Source organism: Pseudochaenichthys georgianus, chromosome 6 (genome assembly GCF_902827115.2).
Source record: "Pseudochaenichthys georgianus chromosome 6, fPseGeo1.2, whole genome shotgun sequence".
Taxonomy (NCBI): domain Eukaryota; kingdom Metazoa; phylum Chordata; class Actinopteri; order Perciformes; family Channichthyidae; genus Pseudochaenichthys; species Pseudochaenichthys georgianus.
Genome location: NC_047508.1, coordinates 9,983,109 through 10,007,620, shown reverse-complemented (window position 1 = coordinate 10,007,620; position 24,512 = coordinate 9,983,109). Strand labels below are relative to the sequence as shown.

The window sequence follows — 24,512 nt, the reverse complement described above, 5'->3', positions numbered from 1 at the left end:
ACACACACACACACACACACACACACACACACACACACACACACACACACACACACACACACATCACTTCAGGGGACATTACATTGACTTACATGCATTTCCTGGAGACTTATCCTAACCTTAACCATAACCAACACATGCCTAACCCTAACCCTTAACCTAACCAAGTCTTCAACCTAAAAGTAATGATCCCCCTCATGGGGACCTCCAATTTGTCCCCATAAGGGAGGCGAGTCCCCACACGTGACTGTGTAAACAGATGTAGGTCCCCACAAGTATAGTAGCTAGGCCACACACAGACAGACAGACAGACAGAGAGCAACAGCCTCAAGGTGTCTGCTGACAGCCAGCTGCTTCGTTTAAAGTTACAACCTATCTACATTTCTTACATGCACATACAGCATTGCAAACACACACTCGCACACAAAGAGCTCACAATGACTATCAGAACAGATTACATGTAACAGAGAGATGCACATGTTTACTGTCGAGCCTAGATGGCAGTTATACAACAACACACAACTGAACATGGTCGTCTCTCTCTCTCTCTCTCTGTCTCTCTATCCTCCTCTCATGACCCGAGGGATTGCATAAGCAGCCATCTGATTATAGAATAGCAGACAGTAATGACTGTTGTACTTCAATTTAATTGGTTCAAAGACAATACCATGAGCCCTATGACCCCTTTGCTTACATCTTCACCACTGATTGTACATAAAGTCTTCATCTTTACGCACAAAAACATCTGTTATTTATCATGGAATTGTAGAAGAGTCATCTTGACTAAAGTGTGGACTATAGAGTGGTGCAGTGATGAGGTATCACTGGCCAACCCGGAAGTCAGCATCGCAGGGGCTGCCTCGACTGCAGACATTGCATTTTTCCATTGGATCTTGCAGAAAATAGGATCTGTGGCAAACACACGTTTATTTTACTTGCAAGTTGTGTTCATATTAACACCATAGTCTATGCTTTTTTAAGCTTAAATGTCATTTCCAGAATTAACTAGCCAACGTTGGGCTATACACAAATGTCATCATGGTTGCATGTCTGTGTGCTAATGTTGATGGCGTTATGAAGATTTAGACATTCAACAGTGGTGTATTTACCAAAGTGTTGTAAGTCATAAAGCAAAACATGAATATCTCTAAAGCTTGTGTTTACCACAGACCTGATTTCAGGCATGTTCCTACAAACGCGACTTCAAGACGAGGGAACAGGAAGTGGCTGAATGTTATCTAATGTATGGGTTTTAGGACTCATTCTTGCATCACTCTCCGGTAGTGGCTCAGTCAGTAGGGGCTTGGACTGTGAGCCCGTATAGGGCCGCTGGTTCAAGTCCCCGGACAGACTTAAATATGGAGTGTGGACTGCTACTTGGAGATGTCCCAGTTCAGAGCAAGGCACCGGACACCCCCCTTCCCCCCTCACTCCCATTGCTCCCCTGCGCTGTGCAATAGCTGCCCACTGCTCCTAGTACTAGGATGGGTAAAAAGCAGAGACCAAATTTCACTGCGTGTGCTGTACAGAGATGGGGTCGTTACTCAAAAAAAGTAATATATTACTTTACTTCGTTACTGTCTACATAAAGTAACTTGTAACTCAAAATAATGGGCATACCTCCACCCCTCGAAAGTTATCGCTGTTGATGATGATGACGACTCAGCTATGTTTATGCACTGCAAATGTTACGTAAATATAAACCTGCGGCGGAAATCCTTCTTGTCTGTCAAAGGGAGAATCTAGTAATTATTTATGTTAGTAGGCTAACTGTAGTGTGATTACTGAATTTATAACAGTATCGCGTTCAGGCTTGGAATTTCGTCATTTTAGGGGCAAGGCCATTTGGCCTTCCCGTTCACATTTTTTTTTAAGGGCACAAAGGCCACATGACAGGGCACAAAGGCCACATGACAGGGCACAAAGGCTGTTTGGTTAAATTACGCTGGTCAATCAACATGACTGAAAAGTGTAGCACTAACGTCAACACCAGTCGTTTTACAAACGGCTAAATAGCAATAGTGTTTCTTAAACGTATACGTTAGTTCAGCCATAAACCACACAAGTCAGTCAGGGGTAGACAGTAAGGGTAAAATTGTATTGTCACTGGCCCCACCATTGTAACCACTGGCCCGGAGCATTCGTCCACCAAAAAAAAATCGACTAATAATGAAGAAAATTAACACATTTGTTGCAATAATTTATGCACTAACTACATTACTACTTGTACTACAACATTTTAATCATCAGTTCTTCCTCATTTTCCTCAATTGTTCATATTTGGTTTATTAAAATAATGATATTGTGGTCATTGTTAAAAAATGTCTGCTATTATTATGAGTATTATTATTTGTATAATGCACTTTCTGCCTTCCTGTCATTAGGAGTTAGACATGTAATGGCTATGTAATTGATTTGATTAGAGCCTTCATTATCCTAAACTGCTGGGACATTTCGCCAATACCTTTTATATTGTCGACTCTTCACTTACTTGTCAGCATAGGTCGGCATTGATGTACAGAGCCGACCGAAGACCTTGTTTATACTGGCATCATATTGAGAGGTGCAGTGACGCGTCCTGAAACCAGGAAGTAAGCTGCTGGTTACCTCCACAAAAAGCAATGGAATTTCTCCACAGGGTTTTGGAAAATAGCTAGAAATAAGGTCTGTGGAAAACAAACCTGTTTGATAAATGCACGTTTTGTTCAGCCGGATAATCTGCACATGTCTACCCTATTTTTATAATTTTCGAATCATAAATCTAATCGATAGATTATACAAGAGTTTTAGGACGCGGCACTGCAGCCAACTCTCTGTCACTCCTTTAACTCCTCCGGTGACTTTCTTTTATTTGAAGATTGTTTTTTGCACGGCGCTTGGCCGGTTACCGCTCGTATTAAAAACATTTTGGCGAATGGTTAGGTGGCGCGATAGTCTGTAGTGAAGTATGGAACGCCCTCCCGCACATCCAGCAGCAAACAGCTGTTTGCTTTTCCCCCCCAACAACGACAACCGACTCACGAAACGCTATGTTGTAGCATTGATAAACGAAACAATTTAACTAAATTGCTAGTCAAAATACCAATACCACAGGACATTTTTTTTAACTTTTGACAGGGGCACAAAGGCCACTTTGGCCGTGAATTGCATTTTTTTTAACAGGGCATCGCGGCCAAAGTGCGGGGCAACGACGTCGTGAAATTCCCACCCTGGTCGCGTTACATTACTCCGTTACCGAAAAACGCGTAACTCTGGTGCTGCAGCTGTGTGTATGTCAGTCAGTATGTGTGACAAATAATTGTTTCATCCTCCGGTTCTATCTATTGGGATAAAGACAGTCCTATCAGAGCTCTTGTCAAGGACTGATCACTTTTATTTCCCACTATAGTAAGCCATATCGTTAGAAGTGAATGTGTGGCTCCAAAATGGTGGAATGAGCTCCCCATTGACATCAGGACAGCAGATGGCTTACACACCTTCCGGCGCAGACTGAAAACTCATCTCTCTCGACTCCACTTCGAGCGATAGAACTATTAACAAAGCACTTATATACTAATAAAGGGCTGGCTTACCTAAAGCCAGTTGAGCAGCACTTGAAATGTTTGGCTCTATGAAACCTTATGTACTTATATGATTCTGTTCTCTTCAAGTTTGTATTTTGTTGGTCGAACGCACTTATTGTAAGTCGCTTTGGATAAAAGCGTCGGCTAAATGCAATGTAATGTAATGTGTGGGTTGATAAAGTTGTCATAGAGGATGAAGTTTGACAAAGAGGAAATTGTTCAAGAAACATAGGTCAGGGGACCAAGAAAAAAAAGTGGATGAGAGCACACTAGATCAGTAAAGTCACAGCCCCAACAGAATATAGTCACATAGTTGACAAATAAAACCAATCAGTGCTTTACTTGGGCTTGTGCAGAGGTCAGTCAGCTTCTGGTAGGCTGGTACATTTTCACTAGCAATAACTTTTGAACATACGTAGAACCCTGAATCATTTGAAAACGAAAGAAAACATCTTGATTTGTCATAAAATATGTTGAAAGTTTAAGATTATAGCGTAAAAGACATTTATGAGTTTAACATTGTGATCACATAATAGAGTTGTAACATTTTAGAAATGCATACATTGTCCATGTAAAAAATAATATGATTTATCTTCTTTTTTTGACGTTGATATTCCAGTAACTTACTTTTTCCTTTTTGTTTGTTTTGACTTCGATAAGTTTGACTGTGTAAAGCTGGAGTTACATTTCTTAGACACTGGGCATTTAAGATGCTTAACACCCACCAGCTGGTGTAAACAAAATGCAGACGATTTGTGACCGCTCATGAGACAACAAAGGCAGTTGAGTGCACCAATGTAGAATTGTTATGAGCTGTCGACTTTCCCTCTGTCGTTTTGGAATTCAACTTAGCAAACAACCAAACCAGTTTGGTGAATGTGTTTGTCTGCTCTACCAGTTCTGTTAGAAAACCAGCAATCAAAGCAAGCCATCTGTTCCAATGTTGTTTTAAATCTCCATTTTGTTCGTGAAATCAAATTGGAAGTGGCTTTAAAATGTCACTGTCAACTGTCAGCTTAGTTCTCAATGCTCAATGCCAACTCAATTTAATTAAGAGAAGACTCTTTCAATGAAATGGAGCTACCAAATCCTTCATGTAACACCTACTATTTGTATTCTTGCAGGTCATGGTAAGAACCACAAGGACGCAGCATCAGTGCGAGCAACACAACCAATCCCTGCTGCCTGTGGGATCTACTACTTTGAAGTCAAGATTGTCAGCAAAGGTCGAGATGGGTAAGCAGATACAGCAGTGTTGAAGCTTTAATGACTGTCATTTTCTCTGTGCCAAAACAAATTGGCACGACAATAAAAACTGTACTAGTTCCTGCTATTAGTGTTTATTGTTCATACTCTGTTAAGTCTCAGGTTTTATGTTCATATCAATGGATTCCTGCTCTGCATTGGCTGGATATGAACACAAGTGCCATCTAGGAGAATATATAGCTATTAGCAACAAACAAGTCATCATCATAAGCAATCATTGGTCATGAGTTTAATGTATCTTTTTCCTCTTGGGATAGCTTGGTTGGTTGGTCAGTCTTGAGAGTTATTGGAAGGATTGATGTGAACATCGGTATGGAAATTCAGAGCTTGCTGAGGGATGTATAGCTAATAATACTTGCCCATAATGCCATTTATAGCAGGGTACTTCAAAGGCAAAACCCTTAATAAATGTAAAATTTGAATATAGAACTCTTGCAAGGCAATGTTAGGTTTGACATAAAAGCTAGTCATAGCTTGCCAACATGCTAAAGCTAAATGATAGCCACATTTACCATTTTTAACATGCAAAACAGTACTGGAGAAAAGAAGACCTCATATTGGTGCATTTCATTTGTTGTGCTCTCTCAAAGTTAGAATTGTAAAATGCCTACAAATGTGCATGTTAAGCTCATTTGCAACATTGTTGCATTATCAAGCTGATGGTATGAACCCTCATATGCTAAAATCCTTAACATGAAATGTGCATTCTTGTGTTAAAAGGCTCAATTTGCATTTTGAGATGCTAACAGTGGCGTGCTATCAACATTGATGGCATCATTCGCACCTAGAATATATGACAGTTGATAGATCCATAGCCAATGCTTGTTGTCTATGCATTACATCTTTATAACATTTGATCTAAGAAGTCAAGTATATGCTGGAATATTCTCAGCACCAGAGTACATATGATTTATTTGTATGTCTATTGTAAAGCGTTAGATGTATATCTAGTTCTGTGGTTGTATTTCCCTCCATAATGTGTCAAAAATCACATGATCAGAGTGTGAGTTGTCTTTGCTTTGGTTGTTTTGAAAAGGTCACGCATCCCTTGGTCACTGCTTATGAATTTGTGAAATTGCTTCAGCAGCATTTCCCTCACCTTGAATCTGCATGAATAACAGTAATCTTCATATCACTGTTCCAAGTTCATTGCCAAATACAACACTGCCTCCCAAAAGGTCACTTCTGACCTCTATCTCCTATCTGTAGTGGTGACAGTGTTGTTGCCAATACCTGCATCAGCTGTCTGTTAATAGTTTATTGCCACAAAAGTGAGAGTAACATCCACAGAAGTACACATTTACACTCCAAAAACCTGACTGTCAAGGTTCTATGGAGCTGTAAAATCACATGATCTCAAGGTGACAATTTCCACAACCGGAAATGGGACATTACAAAAAGAACATCCAGCGGAGAACAGCCTTTACACCTTTTAGTGGTTTGTAGCCAGATGGTAACGCATTTATTCTGCAGGCACTAGTGCAACATCGTGCTTCTTCTGTAACAGCTGGTTACACAGTTTTCTCATGCTATTGTTTGAATGGATTTGTTGACATAAGTACACTCAGTGCTAACCAAATGTTTCCCCAATGATTAAACCAATCTAGGCTTGGTTTGCGCCAACATAGCAGCCAGAATAGGAGAAGTCATACACTTATACTAGTTAGTGGTGCACTAATAATTCCTAATATCGGGCCAATAATAGGAATTATGACGTCATCCCGATAAACCCGATAAAAGTATTAATAGCCCCGATAATATACAATATATTTTTTCGGTAAAAAAAAAGAAAAAAGTACTGCGGTGTGGGTGGATTGGGATGAGGGGCGCTTGTTTTTCACTCGGCTCCTCCCGTTTTGCCAGTACTGTGGTATTAGTGGTTTAGGAAGAGAGGAGTTTTTCACAAATCCAGCGCTCCCTAACTCATGCCTGGCTGTGACGTAAATGGTGAGCGGCCGTGAAGCCAGGACAGTAAACAAACATGTCGTCGGTAGTATGGGACTATTTCAAAGTTTCAGAGTTAGATAGTTCGCTTGCTATTTGTATTAATGCAATGCAGAAGTTCCACGAGGAGGGAAGAAGGCAACGAGCGATAATACTTCCAACCTGATTAGTCGCCTGAAACATCGCCATCGCTACGATGGTGTGTTAAAAGCGTACGAAGACGCCTGCGCTGCTAAACTAGCGGTGAATCCAAAGCCAGCTGCAAAGGCACTGGGGCTTTTACCTATCGACGAGGCTTTTGAAAAAGGCAAGAACTTTATTTGGGAAAATAAATATGGTCACTTTGAAGAGTCAACACTGTTCTTGGCTTTGTTTTGTTCATAGTAGTAATGCTCATTTGCTCACTACTAGTCTTTTGTTTACCACCAGGTGTGCAAAAACTACAGGTACATTTAATATATTTATATATTATATTATTATCGGTATCGGTCTTGAGAAGCAGGAAGTTATCGGTATCGGTTTCAAAAAACCAATATCGTGCATCCCTAATACTAGTAGTAACTGAATCAACTAAATGTATTTAATTATTTGACATTAAGCCACTATTAGTCAGGTGGCTTCTTGCATCAGTGCGGATTGTTGTGGTTGTTTATCAGTACCAGCGATGCTGCAATAACTCTGGAAAGTTTTCAGAATACTGGCTTTTAAAACTCAACTTTTGACCTGTAATCTCCATTGGAACTGGAATACTTGTCCATCCTGCCCAACACAAGCCTCAGGTTGCATAATAAACTGTTAACACTCCCCGGTTCTAGTTGAGCAGCTCAGGGCAAACATAACGAAGCCAAATAGTGGTGTGAAAGACAACGACAGTGTAGGAGTGTCTGTGTGTACCTACTACCTTAGCTGTACATAGGAAAGCCTTCCAAAACAATGTTGCAGCTTGAGTTCTAACTTTATAACCCACCTCTTCTCCTTAGCGTATTGACATCTTTTAGATTGTTGCTTTTATTGCTTTTAAATTGTCTATTCTTTTTACTTGTACTTTACTTGTACTTGTGTGTTTGTTTATTTGACTGTACAGCACTTTGGTCTGGAGGTTTTAAAGTGCTTTATAAATAAAGCTGTATTGTATTGTATAACAGACAGCACCAGATTATTTGTAGGAATAGTCAGGTTCACTGGACCAGAAGCAGACCATGTTTGAGTTGCAACACGAAATAATGAGCAATAATAATATAGTGCAGCACAAAGACTTCTGTATGAACATTCCTTTCATTCTTAAAGTGCAGATATAAGCAGTGTGTCAGGAATAACTGCATGAGTAATGTCATAACACACCACTACAATAACATGTATTTCCAGGTAAAGAACTTGCATATCTAAATCAAAATAAAATTGTATGCGATAGACTAACGGCCCGTCCACACAGCGGCGTGCGTTGAAGCTTCCAACGCTTCTGCCCATTCACTTTGAATGGGGTGACGTCACTTTTAGCCGAACTGCATTTTGGGAAGCGACGCGGAGTTGCTGGCGTTGCTGGCTTCAAAAGTTGAGCAATGTTCAACTTTTGACGCCTCGGCAGAAGCGTCAGCCAATCGAATCATATGCCAGTACAAGCTCTAGCCAATCAAACCGCTGCTTGTGTGTCAGGAGCGGGAGATTCATGTGATTGGTTGTTGGTCGAGTGTCAGACACGCCCGCTGGCAAGCGTCAACGCACGCCGCTGTGTGGACGGGCCGTAAGGGGTGGGACATCTCTAATGCTGCGTTCAGACCGGACGCGATGCGATGTTTGGGGGCGGCGCGATTACATGTAAAGTCAATGCAGAGACGCGGACAGATGCGAATTCGCTCCGACGGCGAGCATGAAGCGGTGGACGCGGCGCGAATCACGCGATTGAGGCGATTGAACTGTTCCGCGTCAAACTCGAGAGTTACATTTTTTCAACTCGAGCGTCAAATTTACGTGACACGTTCTCGCGGAAGCCAATCAGCGGTGAAGATCTCAGCCTGCCGTTACTGACGTTCAACCAGAAAACATCAGCCATTAGCTGTTAGCAGTTAGCACACAGAGATCACAGCTCCTCATATCTGTTCAGAAACTGTACAAAAGTTAAACAAGTACAAACCACAGACTGTCTGTGTCATGGCGAATACAGTCGCTGGTTTATTTATGTCTCTAGGCCGTTGTTACGAGTGTGGAATGAGCATATACAACGTTAGCTTAGCCTGGTCGACCCAACTCCCTTCAGAAAACAAGCATTTTAAAAGGTTTTTCGCCTGCCGTCTTGTCTGCAGACTTGTCAAGCATTAATTCATGGTTTTTACTAACCGGCATCAGTATGTTGTTACGTCGGCATCAATTTAGAAACGTGTATTACAATTTAATCACGGTAAAATATGTTTATTTTGTTGTAGTTAGCTCCCGAGCCAGCGCGTCTTGTTTGAATGATGCGAGTAAACACAGCTGGCAGCCGCGGTGAAACTCGAGCGATTAGAGCGAAGCGAATATTCGCATCGCGTCCGGTGTGAACGTAGCATAAGAAGTTGACCAATCACAACAGAGCCGGCCAGCTAACCAATCAGAGGGTGAATGGATTGCAATAACTCTGGTGGTCCCTTAACTTAAATCTGCGTCTTGTTTTATACTGGATGAATGAATAATGAAACGGTCTCTGACGTCATGTTTCTTCTATTCTTAGTTCAACTTGTCTGACAACCTCCTTAAAAAACTTCTTCCAGTTTACTCATGTGACACCAGTGTATTTTCCCCCCTTTTACATCCTACATGTCATTGAGGAAAAAGCAGGAAACTTGTGAGTAGGTCCAATGACTCGTTTGGCTAACACACGAAGTAGTTTAATGCTGGGATTTGAGTGATGACATGTGCCAAAACGAGGCTGAGTCTCTGCCAAACTCATTCAACTGACGACATTGATGACTCGTTCAATTGAGCAAAAATTTTTTTTTTGTGCTTTCTTAAGCTTCCTAACATTAAAAGGATGCAGGCCAAGTGCTTAACCATGTGTGACGGACTTATGATGTCACGCTGACCCCTGAGCTTCATCTCTCGTTGTCACGTTTGATGTTACGACTCTCACTTTGAGGCCTCTCGCTCTGCCAGATCAAAGACCGTATGTTCAAAGTTACCTCTGCCTGACATCCGTAAAAGGAGGGATCTGAATATTCGAAGTTGCCTGATAAAACACCTAAATCATTGATACTCTGGAATGATTGCCAGTATATTTAAATGTAAGTTCATGCTAACTAATTGTTTGATTTGTTTCCGTGCAGGTACATGGGCATCGGCCTGTCGGCACAGGGAGTCAACATGAACAGACTGCCTGGTGAGTAACATGTGAATGATATCTCTATAACATAACCTGTATGGCAATGGGCAGATACACATTTTCAATCAATGCTGATATTCATTAAAGGGTGTTATAATGGAAAGATGGTTCTCAGAATGAATTGATGATGGGTCGGTCAAATAACAAGTCGATATCTATTGCTAGAGCAATCACAAGATGGGGCGAAATAAATATCCCAAAGGATACTCAATACGAACAGAGTGTGTGGCGAGTATATAATCAGGCCAAACGATAACATTGGTCTGCATAGCTTTAAAGTTTGATCAGATAAATTCTTTGGCAGGATTAGAAGAAAAACAACGTTCTGTTTAATTTTGGTTACACAATCGACTTTGCAGTTCTTTAGGGTCTGGCTATAACCTTGACATTGAACTTTTCCAATGACTTATGGAGACACCTTTTCAGCCATCCAACCTGATTGACTCAGATTACAATCTAGCATTGACAGTGCGGTGTTGCTGGTTTACTTTTACTGAATACAGATGTCTTATCGAGCAGGAATAGGTACCTGAACCTGGAAATGTGTAAGTGTCTTGGTTTTTTGGGTTGGAAAGAGGTAAAAAGTTCTGAAATAAGGTCTATTCGCAAGCCTGACAGATTTTAAAGTTCTTTTGAATTACAATATAATATATAGCAGTAAACTTGTGTATTTCTAAGGTTTTATGTGTTTTGAGCGGTGACGGAATGAGTCCTAAACCGGGAAATGAGTTAACATTTGAGCAATTCAGCACTCACGACTCCCTCAAAGTCAATGTTTTTTTGAATGAGTTTTTGGTTAGATTCCCAAAATAATGTCTGAAGTTAATGCAAGTTGCACGTTTTATATCACATTATTATCTGCAACATAAAATAAATTCCACACGCTTAAATGTCTAAAGCTGTGTCCCTAACGGCGGTTGCTAGTGGAGCATCTAAATGTCCTCACGCTGAACACCTGTCCCCTTTTAACTAAGCAGTGATGGCGTCAGTCATGCAACTGAGTTGTATTTTGTTGATAGCCTAGCACAGTGGTTCTCAACTGGTGGGTCGCGACCCAAAAGTGGGTCGCGGACCCGTTTCAAGTGGGTCACAGATGTGTGAGTGAAAAAAAAAAATAGAAAAAGAAATTCTTTTTTTTTTTTGGGGAGAAAAAGTCAAACTTTTATTTTTGAACGCCCGATTTTCTAACGCTGTGCATGCAGTAAGCGTTGGACTGAAAGTACCGGAGACCATAAACGGTTTTGAAAACTTCTGTTACGTATTGATCATCTTCTCAATAAAACATCTTTGCTGATGTTTTTTCGGGTCTTCTGGCCAATCAGAATCAAGATTGTTGCCGGAAGTCCCCACGGAGAATAACTTTGCGGTAGAACTATTCTTTATACATCCATGGGTACAACTTCAGATAAAAATTAACACATAATGAAATATGACCCCCGGTTTGATGATTGACAGGTCACAGAACAATGGGGGCTATCTACCCTTACCCACAATTTAAAGTATTTCACACAGACTATCTCCTCTTTGCTCACCCGGAGAGGTCAGTCACATTAATGCATATGGACGGTGAGCAAACATGTTTAGCTCAGCATCAGCTGTGTACTGTTAACTTAGCTTGCTACTAGCTTTGTAACTGAATATTTGAAAAGATGAGTGAATGTTTGCTTGTCACACTTGTTTGCGTTGAGTGGCGTTGACATCCAACTCTTGACATGACATAAAAAAGGTCGGTAACGTTAATCATTACGTTCCGCTGCCACCATCTACTGGCTAACGTTAAACGTAGAAAAATACCTAGTTGCATACATAAATACATCTGTCGGTTTATAGGCAGGTTACAGGTTTATTGTTGACCACGTAACGTTTGTATGTTTCATGTGGAACTACTTGAGCAGGTCTCCCTTGAAAAAGAGATCAATGATCTCAATGGGATTTATCTGTATAAATAAAGGTTTGAAATGAATGTTACAGGTTTATCAGGTTACCATTACAATGGGTTTGAGTGAGAGGATAGAGGAATATGTTTATTTATAGTAGACTTAAAAAATGTAATTACAGACCCAGTGTAATTAAACAATACGGTTGCAGAGGTCAAATTTTAACATTTTTGTCCACTGGCCAAATGGCTAGCCTAGTGAATGTTGAAATTGTACCAGTCACTCAATAGATTGCCATTGTTATTTTTGGCTGGTGCGTGCAACATGCAGTACCAGCCACTTGCATGATTTACCAGTTGGTAAATGGTGTTAATGGTAGATATCGCTTTTGGAACAGGTCATGTTTTAATATCACCAGTTCAGTATATTTCAGATAATATTGCAGCAGTAGTTTTTTAGTTGCAAATGGCACAGAACAAATGTTGACTTTTAAGTACTTTTAACACAGTTTCCCTGCGGGGGATTAATAAAGTATTTGCCATACTGATTTCTGATTCTGAAGTGTTTTGCTTATGAGTTGTTTGCATTTAGCTAAAGTGTGATGTTTTTCCTCATATTGCATCGCAATAGCCTGTTTAAAGTGATCATATAACAAACAACTAATCAGTACTGATACTGTATGCTAATAGATATAGGAGTGATAATAACACAGTAAATGCTTTGAATTTCTTAGATATAGCTGTGCAGTATTCTTAACAGACTGGATAGCAGCAGACAATAGAAGGCTTATTACAACCAGAAGAGACATGAGACTTTTATTTTTTTAGAGACTTGAGACTTGACTTGGACTCGTGACCAAAGACTTGAGACTTGATCAAGTCTCACCCCACAAAGACTTGAGACTTGACTTGGACTCGTGACCAAAGACTTGAGACTTGATCAAGTCTCACCCCACAAAGACTTGAGACTTGACTTGGACTTGCAAAAAAAGACTTGTGAACATCTCTGATATGCACTGTACTTCACTTTAATTAATATTGTATGCTGCAAAGCGTATATATTACTGCAGGATTTTTTGAATGTTTCAAAATTTCGGGTCGCAATCTATTGACTAAGGAAAAAGTGGGTCCCGAGGCCTGACCAGTTGAGAACCACTGGCCCTAGCATACGTTTTCTTTACTACTGGTGATTGCATTCACGCTTCAAAATGATACAAAATGTGTTATTTTGTGGATACTATCTACTAAGCAAAACATGTAAATATCCTAAATGTTTGTTTGCCACAGAGCTTATTTTCTACAATAACCAGAAATCCAATGGAAAAATCCTTTTGGCTTTTTGTCGAGGGAAACAATGGGATGCTGACTTGGGGTCAGCCTACACAGACACGTCATCCCTGCAGCAGTCTATTCAACAATGTAAACACTGGAAAAGGGCTGATTATTAGCACCCAGTCACTGTTTTCATTCAGGGCGTAGATGTTTTTGGTGCTGGAGTAGTGGGGAAGGATTGTGTGGAGGAAAGATATGAATTTAGATGAAAGAAATGAAGAAAGTGACAAGAAATGGATTTTGTGGATATGTGAAAGTAGCCGGAGTAGTGCCAACATTTATGAAATTTGAGGATGAAAGCAGACGGAAATGAGGATGTGTGGCCTTGCCAGAGTAATTGGATGTGGCTTGTGGATTCAGCCCGACAGCTGCAGAAAGAACATGTCACCATACAGTCATATAGATCAGTGACGGATGATGTTGACTCAGGCTTGAAATCTGACCCCAGACTAATCTGACTGAAGAAAAAGCTTGCTTCTCGCTTTGTAATGATAGAATATTCAAATTATGTTTTACATAAAAAAAATGCAAATGTTGGGCCTAAACACCCAATTATAAGGATTTCAAATGCATGTTTGGCTATAGGATATTTGTGTGAATCTATTTCCAACCTATCTAAGGGTGCCCTAACTATACAAATGTAGGGCAACAAATATATTGTTTGCAGTGTTTCCCCTAGGATGGAGTCATAGCAGCGGTGCTAAGGCACGTGGGCCCAGCATAATGTGAGCGCGGAGCGCGTGGAATTTTTTAGTGTGTGCATGTGCGAAGTGCGCCCCGACAATTTGTTTCTATGAATCTACCAGCCTAGAGGCCTAGTACCAGGGCTGGTTCTAGCCAATTTGCTGCCCTAGGCGAGATTTTATACGTAAAGAATAAATGAAAAATCTCTACAAAAGACAAATACACTACAAAAACAGAAACGTATTGACATAGGTCATATACGTCGAAATGGCTTCAAATGTATTCAGTATTGTATGAACAGTGCCAACGGTCAAAAATGTTTTTTCCCCTCCCAGAGCTACCAGATCTGGCACCAAAAATCGGCCCTGCCTAGTACATACAGTAACAATATCTCAAGATTTAGCAAAAATACACCTTTTTTTTTTTTTAATAGCTGCTCCACCACTATTTGTATATAGGGGAAACACTGCAGTGCACTGACTACCTGTACATTGTCAATGCAGACTGTCACATGATACATTTCTGTGAGTTGAACATACACTGAACAAAAATATAAATGCAACACTTTTGTTTTTGCTCCCATTTTTCATGAGATGAACTCAAAGATCTAAAACATTTTCTATTTACACAAAATAACCATTTCTCTCAAATATTGTTCACAAATCTGAAAAAATGTGTGATAGTGAGCACTTCTCCTTTGCCGAGATAATCCATCCCACCTCACAGGTGTGGCATATCAAGATGCTGATTAGACAGCATGATTATTGCACAGGTGTGCCTTAGGCTGGCCACAATAAAAGGCCACTCTAAAATGTTCAGTTTTATCCCACAGCACAATGCCACAGATGTCGCAAGTTTTGAGTGAGCGTGCAATTGGCATGCTGACAGCAGGAATGTCCACCAGAGCTGTTGCCCGTGAATTGAATGTTCATTTCTCTACCATAAGCCGTCTCCAAAGGCGTCTCAGAGAATTTGGCAGTACATCCAACCGGCCTCACAACCGCAGACCACGTGTAACCACACCAGCCCAGGACCTCCACATTGGAGAGGTGTTCTCTTCACGGATGAATCCCGGTTTTCACTGTTCAGGGCAGATGGTAGACAGCGTGTGTGGCGTCATGTGGGTGAGCAGTTTTCTGATGTCAATGTTGTGAATCGAGTGGCCCATGGTGGTGGTGGGGTTATGGTATGGGCAGGCGTATGTTATGGACGACGAACACAGGTGCATTTTATTGATGGCATTGTGAATGCACAGAGATACCGTGATGAGATCCTGAGGCCCATTGTTGTGCCATTCATCCACGACCATCACCTCATGTTGCAGCATGATAATGCACGGCCCCATGTTGCAAGGATCTGTACACAATTCCTGGAGGCTGAAAACATCCCAGTTCTTGCATGGCCAGCATACTCACCGGACATGTCACCCATTGAGCATGTTTGGGATGCTCTGGATCGGCGTATACGACAACGTGTTCCAGTTCCTGCCAATATCCAGCAACTTGGCACAGCCATTGAAGAGGAGTGGACCAACATTCCACAGGCCACAATCAACAACCTGATCAACTCTATGCGAAGGAGATGTGTTGCACTGCGTGAGGCAAATGGTGGTCACACCAGATACTGACTGGTTTTCGGACCCCCCCAGACCCCCCCAATAAAGCAAAACTGCACGTTTCAGAGTGGCCTTTTATTGTGGCCAGCCTAAGGCACACCTGTGCAATAATCATGCTGTCTAATCAGCATCTTGATATGTCACACCTAGGAGGTGGGATGGATTATCTCAGCAAAGAAGTGCTCACTTTCACACATTTATTCAGATTGTAGATTTGAATAAAGAGGCTTTTACTTTCCAGCTGTGAATATTCTTATTTTCTTCTGTTACGACATTATCTTTCTTTTTGTGTTTGAGTCTATATGAACATCTGTGACTAACGCAAGCTAAAGAGATGTTCTTGTTTTGTTCTAGGACATAAAATACCACTACTGTGATGTAGTTTGTTTATAGCCTAACCTTAGCTATATGCTTTGTTCAGCAGGATATCACATATTACCACCACTTTGTGCTTTTAAAGCATATATATAACTACCACAAGTAAAACAGCTATAATACCTGTGTGTTGATTGACTTAATAGTTCCTTTTGTGAAATCCTAGTGGAGCATTTATGCTTGTGCCCTAAACACCCTACCCCAAATATTCTTATGTCCTCTGCAAACACACCTACACACACATAGACTCACACACACAGGGACTCACACACACAGAGACTCACACACACAGAGACTCACACACACAGGGACTCACACATACAGAGACTCACACACACAGAGACTCACACACACAGAGACTCACACACACACACAGGGACTCACACACACACAGGGACTCACACACACAGAGACTCACACACACACAGGGACTCACACACACAGAGACTCACACACACAGAGACTCACACACACAGGGACTCACACACACAGGGACTCACACACACAGAGACTCACACACATACAATGACAAACTGGCTCACTGATCTCTGGTGACATGGGAGGTAGCACAATGGTCTACTAGCTTAGAACCTGAATATGGTCCCTAACCTATCCCACCCAATCAGAATCACTTTGTCTCCGACCAATCACAACAACTCCTCTGCTCTGGACCAATCACATTGTGCGGCTGTGGCCATTTGACCTGCTTATTGACTGGTCAAGATGTGTCCGGTGGCTGAGGCCCGTGGAATGCTGTCGACAGCAGGCCAGGGCAGGCAGTTCAGCAGCCTCTAGATCCACACACACACACACACACACACACACACACACACACACACACACACACACACACACACACACACACACACACACACACACACACACACACACACACACACACACACACACACACACACACACACACACACACACACACACACACACACACACACACACACACACACACACACACACACGTTCTCACTCTCATCCCGTCACATATTGACGGACGGTCAGGGCCCCTCCCCGTCGCTATATTACGTACAGGGTACCCCTTTCCCGTCATTTTCTACGGGCAGGGCGTCCCATAGACCTTCATTACGGACACAGCGGACCCCTTGCCCGTCAGGCTTCTACGGGCAGGGCGTCCCATGGACCTTCATAATGCCTATTTTAAGGTTCATTTGGCCATTAAAATGCGTTTTGATCTCATTTTATGCGAGTAATGAGTTTTTATTTCTGATTATTTGTGCAGTACATGTACATGATGTTTAGTTTGCTAGTTATGACGAAGATTACTTCATGAATGTGTATACATTCATGGTTGCTAAGGTGGTTTCTATGGACGCTGCAACAGCTCCCAGACCACGTGATCAACAACAATGGCTGTCCTTCGTGTTATTCTCGGTGAAAATGCCTATTTTAAGGTTCATTTGGCCATTAAAATGCGTTTTGATGTCATTGTATGCGAGTAATGAGTTTTTATTTCTGATTATTTGTGCAGTACATGTACATGATGTTTAGTTTGCTAGTTATGACGAAGATTACCTTACGTCTGTGAGGAAAATACACGGGGCTCAGAGCCTCGTATTTTTAAAAGCTTTTTTTCCTTCTAATTTATTATTCTTTTCAAAATAACACACTGTTATTTACTCACCAATAACACACAATTATCCTTGCTTTTATTTATTGGTTTAATTCCATAATCTCGGTCTTTTTTGGTGTCCGTCAGGAACTGAATTTCAAAATAAAAATAACCGGAAACAGACGTAGGCCTATAAGGGACATTTCGAGCATCATTGCGATTGTCAAAATGTTTGAGTTAGGATGGCCGAAACACTACACTACCCAGAATCCCCAGCTATCGTTTAGGACTACAGTCCCCGTGATTACTCTTCAAGGTCTGGGATTGGATGTTGGAGTGGCAGTGCGCCAAGGTTACAGCGTCAAACAGCTGTTTGAAATGGAACGAAACCACGCCAGACTATCCAAAACTGGAATCGAACGCCCCCCCAGAACTACACACTACACTATTGTGTTTCGCAAAATGTTCTATGGGACGTCTCTACTGAACGTTTTCGTTTTTCCCACAATTAGAAGTTGCCAGTATTAAACACATTGGTGTTATCAAATGTAAAACATATAATTAATAAATGGGTGAAAATCGCTGTCCATAATGCGCAGCATCAATATATAGCATTAATATACCCACATGACAGCTCATTGATACTTTGTAATTCTACTCCACTACAATTCAGAGGGTAACCTGGTATTTTTACTCCACTACACTTATTTGAGTTACTTTGCAGATTCTGATTAATGATGTGAAATATAAACAACCCTTAAATCAGACTTTAGTTACACCTGAGTGACATTCAGGTAAGGTGATTGTCAAGTGCCAACAATCAGGAGAGATATTTGATAGTTGGTGCTTGAGAAGACTAAACATGTATCTGCAATTGACATTAATGGAAACGAGTAATAAAGTATATTAATTACTCGTTATTCTCTACTAATAGTTAATTAAAGACTATATATTATGGCTATTTTGCACATCCCTTTCAAGATTTCAAGATTTTAAAGGTGTATTGACATATCATACACAACTTACGGTGTAGTTATGAAATGAATGAAAAACTTGGGTCACAGGTCCCTCAACAGTGCAGTACAAGACATCTATCAATATGTGTGTACCTCCACCATTAAACTGTCATATTCTGCACATTTCTTATTCTATCTACATACATAAGAGTATAATCCATATGTATAATATCAGTTAAAATAAGTGCTTCAACATAGTTAACATTGCAGGAAAGCAATATATTAGACGTTAAGTACTTTGTATTTATCTGTAGATAGATACCCCCAACGTTTTTTTCTTATTTAAAAGAAGACCGTAATCTGTTATTTAATGTTTAAATAAAGGTTAATTCGTTTTTCTGTTTTTCACATCCTCCTATTAATATCTTTGTACATCCTGCACTAAAGTGTTTTATTGAAGAGATCACTTATAGTATCTTCTTGATTTTTTATATTATATATTTCTATCACAGACCTTCTACTTTCCCCCTATGAAAGTATATGTACTCTTAATATTTTTTTAATCAAATAACACATAAAAACAATAATTCAATAACGTGCTTTAACCACTAGGCACACAAGGTACACACAGACACTTGTATGTACAACATCTGAAGATGTGTAGTTTTATTCATGCTTTCACATAATTTTACAGCATATTGCTATACTATTTCAGACTCAGTATTTACATTCTTACATTCAAAATTCAATCCAATTCAAATCAGTAATATCTTTAAAAACTACAAGTCCTATTATATCAGCTGTGCACCGTTATGGTGTAAATATAACCTATCTATGAATTATATCAAATGTAAAAGTCAGCCGAATTAGTGTTGATACTGCAAGGAGACGTATTGTGTGAAGAGAAATTGAGAAGTTTTTTAATTGTTGATATATTTATGATCCACGTCAAGTATTCAGTTTCGGCGGCATTTCTTCAGTTTTTCCATAGGTCTCATCATCAGGGCGCTATAAATAAAGAACTACGGTATATCTGTAATATGTAATGCAGCCGAACCGTGTATTACAATGCCGTTATGTGATGACTTTCAAAGAGAAAAGCAAGAACACTCGGAATTAAGTATTATTTTAGTCTTTTCAAATGTTTTCCGGATTTCATCTAATATAAACACCAAACCCCAGCATGCATTGTGGCTAAAACATCCAATCAGCGTAGCTGAGAATCTTGGGTAATCGCTCGAAATGCCCACGTCAGTTTCCGGTTATTTTTATTGTTAAATTCAGTTCCTGACGAACGCCAAAAAAGACCGAGATTATGGAATTAAACCAATAAATAAAAGCAAGGATAATTGTGTGTTATTGGTGAGTAAATAACAGTGTGTTATTTTGAAAAGAATAATAAATTAGAAGGAAAAAAAGCTTTTAAAAATACGAGGCTCTGAGCCCCGTGTATTTTCCTCACAGACGTAAGGTAATCTTCGTCATAACTAGCAAACTAAACATCATGTACATGTACTGCACAAATAAAAACTCATTACTCGCATACAATGACATCAAAACGCATTTTAATGGCCAAATGAACCTTAAAATAGGCATTTTCACCGAGAATAACACGAAGGACAGCCATTGTTGTTGATCACGTGGTCTGGGAGCTGTTGCAGCGTCCATAGCAACCACCTTAGCAACCATGAATGTATACACATTCATGAAGTAATCTTCGTCATAACTAGCAAACTAAACATCATGTACATGTACTGCACAAATAATCAGAAATAAAAACTCATTACTCGCATAAAATGAGATCAAAACGCATTTTAATGGCCAAATGAACCTTAAAATAGGCATTATGAAGGTCCATGGGACGCCCTGCCCGTAGAAGCCTGACGGGCAAGGGGTCCGCTGTGTCCGCAATGAAGGTCTATGGGACGCCCTGCCCGTAGAAAATGACGGGAAAGGGGTACCCTGTACGTAATATAGCGACGGGGAGGGGCCCTGACCGTCCGTCAATATGTGACGGGATGAGAGTGAGAACGTGTTGCACACACACACACACACACACACACACACACACACACACACACACACACACACACACACACACACACACACACACACACACACACACACACACACACACACACACACACACACACACACACACACACACACACACACACACACACACACACACACACACACACACACACACCATGTATACATCACTTCAGGGGACATTACATTGACTTACATGCATTTACTGGAGACTTATCTTAACCTTAACCAACACATGCCTAACCCTAACCCTTAACCTTACCCTAACCCTAATCATAAATCTAACCAAGTCTTCACCCTAAAATTAATGATCCCCCTTATGGGGACCTCCAATTTGTCCCCATAAGGGAGGCGAGTCCCCACACGTGACTGTATAAACAGATTTAGGTCCCCACAAGTATAGTAATGCCAGGACACACACACACACACACACACACACACACACACACACACACACACACACACACACACACACACACACACACATCCCTCATTCTCCTCTCTTCTTGATTCACAAGTGTCAAAAGTCACACAAAGGGTGGAACGGCGTTGCGATGGATGCACATGTTTTCCAAACCTGTTCACACGTTAGTTATGAACATATTTCTGGTTGCTAGGTTTCCTCTACAGATGCTTGATAGCCCTGGCCGACAGATTACTGTTGATTGCCTTAGCGACTCAAAGTGTTTGTGTGCCACCAGTGTTGTCCCAAACTCTGTGGACTTATCTGTGTGTGTCCTGGATCGCGTCTCTCGAGTGTACTTGTTTGTGTTTGTCGCCACTTGTCGGTAGTTTGTGTTTTATATATATTATATATATATGTTTGTGTGTGTCCCCTTTTATATATAGTACAATGTTCTCCACTGCTGACCTCTGTGTCTGATCCTGCTGTGGAGGCCTGCCCATTTCATTAGCATGTTGGAGCAGTGAGCCTGGCTTTAGAGGCAATATCCCTGTCAGCAGATTAATCTAATACCTCACCACACACACGCACACGCACACAGAGAGCTGGCCCAGTATGCACTCAAGTTAAAAGAAACACACTAGTGCACACGGCGCATACGAATTTCACACATTTGGCTTAGGTTAATACTTTATTACATGCTCACGTATACAAGTACGCATCTGGTATCTCACCCACGACCTACTTTCACTAACCCCGCTTTGCTTTTTGGCAACGACACACCAGCTGTGATTGAGGAGCGACACTGTCAGAGCAGTGAGCTGAAGCAGAGCGCCGGTGGGTCAGGTCTCATTCTGGAAGACAACTCTAGGGTTAAACTAGAGGCGTAATAAGCTGATCATCTAAATGACTGCAAGTGGATTTCTGATGTTCCCAAATGTAGTTGCCGAAGATGATCCTGCCGATATTGTCTTTGTAGATCCATTCTGTGTGTTTGACTCGGCATTAGGGCACTGGTTTAGATTCACAGCACCGATGTGTATTAGATCTAAAGAGGTTAGACATTCAAAGAAAGACGGAGAGTATCTTCTGCTCCTCGTGTTCATGTTGTGGTTGTATTTCAGCTTTGGGAAGCAGACAGGAGGAACATTCTAATGTCAGTATATTTGTTTTAAATGCTGGACACACGTCACCCTGTAGAGATTGCTTTACAGCCGCTTAGAGTGCAGAGTGTGTACTGTATATATAGGACTATACATTAAGGTCAGACTACAGAGTGGCTATACTACTCGTTCATGTTGTAGTTACTTGCACTTCTTAATATCTTCCAAGGTTGATTGAATATGGTGAAATCACATCAATATAACATTCAAACTGAGAACATACATTTGAGAGCCTACTCATCTTTGACTAGTGTAGGAACACTGAAATGAATTAGCATGTTACCACTTCCGGTTCCGTCTTCTTGAGTCAATGTTTTAAAATGTTTTCTTGGGTGGATGTCTGAAATAAGATCTGTGGTTAACACAAGCTTAATACATGTTTATGTTTTGTTCTATTACATTTTATATGTCAGTAAATACCCCACTGGTGAATGTCCGAAGCTTCTATTGGAAATAAAAATGGCCGTTTCTAACAAATGACTAATAGAGACTACTAAAGGTCATATTGCAAACAAGAGAACATTAGCCACCTTTAGCTTAGCGGTGTTGATGCAGCGCCATGTAGTTCATTTATAGCCTAACCTTAGCTCTTTTTACATAACCATACTTATTAATGTATGGCAAAGATTTATTTTACTGAAATATTCCCGAAATCCCAATGGTTTTTGTCAACGTCCCTGTTGCCATGCTAACTTCCAGTTTGGCCTACAAAAAAGACTTCGGCCCATTCCCAAACCGCCCCACACCCTACCCCTACACACTACCCCTCCGTTTGCGCATTCGCGCGGAGGGTCCGCCATATTAAGTGCTGTTCCAAACCAACGAGTGTGGATCGGTGTGGAGGGGGAGTGGGCTATCAAGCCCTCAAACAGCGAGTCTGCAGCGGTGCTGACTTGAGACTTGAGACCAGTCTCTACCTGACCGGAGTCACGCTGTGTGTGTCCGTCAGGAAACAAGCTGTTAACAAGTAGTTCCAGCAAACATCCACTGATAAACTGTGATGTTAACAACCGCATGATAACCTCATATGTTTTAACTTAGGATCATACCTGGGTTTAGTCTAGAAAAAGGTACATTTGTGCATTTTATTATAAACTTGTGTATATTTACAGACTGTTGCAAAAACTAAGAAGCTTATAAACATCAGGTTTAAAACTAAAAGAGCTTTACAAAAAAGTAACACAATTAAAGATGTTTGGAGTTTTATTTGAGTTATTAATTTACATTTTTTGTCACAGACATGCTGATTTGAAACCGTTGTTACATACAGTTCTGGCATTTCCTGTTTGTGCCGGAGAGAGGGGAGGCCGTCCCAAAGCTTGCTGCTGTGTTTACTCCCTGTCACTACCCGATCCGTCCCCCTGCCCGATCGGTTCTGCGCATGTGCGAGAGGGTCCGCCATGTTGGACAACTCCGGACGGCAACTCCAGATGGACACTTGACACAGTGGCTTTTAGCAAAGCTCAAAAAGAAAACTCGAGAGAGATGAGTTATTGTTATTACAACGTGACTTCACTATTATTTAACAACTCATATGCCATACATTTTTGCATACATTCACAGTAAATATTTATTCAGTATGATAGCTGTCTAACAGAAGTTACATCTATTTCTCACTTATTCTGACAATGTACTTAACCCCAAATAAAAGAACCCAATAAAAAGAGTTGTTAAATAATAGTGAAGTCACGTTGTAATAACAATAACTCATCTCTCTCGGTTTTTCTTTTTGAGCTTTGCTAAAAGCCACTGTGTCAAGTGTCCATCTTGGGTTGCCGTCCGGACTTCCGGACCATCTCGCACTTGCGCAGAACCAATCGGGTAGGGTGACGGATCGGGTAGTGACACTCCCTCCATCTGACAGGAGGGAGCCTCGTGGAGCTGCGACTCGAGTGTCACTCACTCCGTCACGGAGGGGTAGTGTGTAGGGTGTAGGGCGTGGTTTGGGATCGGGATCGGGCCTTCATCTGTGCACCACTCCATTGGGAACCCCACGTCATTTTCACATTTAAGCTTCATGCAGTAATCTTTCGCAATGATTTGGTGGGATTGATGGCTTCTATTGGGAAATTCCAGATAATTGTTCAAATGAATGGTTCAATGGTTGTGAGGTAGTGCGGTTGTCTTTAATTTGTGAGGTTGTGGGCCCCTATAGTCAACAAGACACTTAACCCTATGAGGCCCCAAATGGCCAGAGTGAATGTGTGTCAATGTAGATTCCTTGGCAGCCCCTGCCTCTGTATGAATGTGTGAATGTAAAACTGCTCTGAGCGAGTTGTAAAGACTGGATAAAGTGCTATATAAATACATTTACCATGTATCATTTTAAAGCCAGTTTCCTCAAAA

The 24,512-nt window shown here is 41.0% G+C and overlaps 1 protein-coding gene across 4 annotated transcripts in view; it reads left to right on the top strand.

Moving 5' to 3' along the window:
* The window catches only part of ranbp10 (RAN binding protein 10), a 60,847-nt gene that overhangs the window by 19,179 nt on the left and 17,156 nt on the right, over nucleotides 1-24,512 (top strand). For all 4 annotated transcript variants that reach the window (XM_034085164.2, XM_034085162.2, XM_034085161.2 and 1 more), the window contains exons 2-3: nucleotides 4,688-4,799; nucleotides 10,070-10,122. In XM_034085164.2, coding sequence (XP_033941055.1) covers nucleotides 4,688-4,799; nucleotides 10,070-10,122 — 165 coding nt within the window. The remainder of the gene's footprint in view (nucleotides 1-4,687; nucleotides 4,800-10,069; nucleotides 10,123-24,512) is intronic.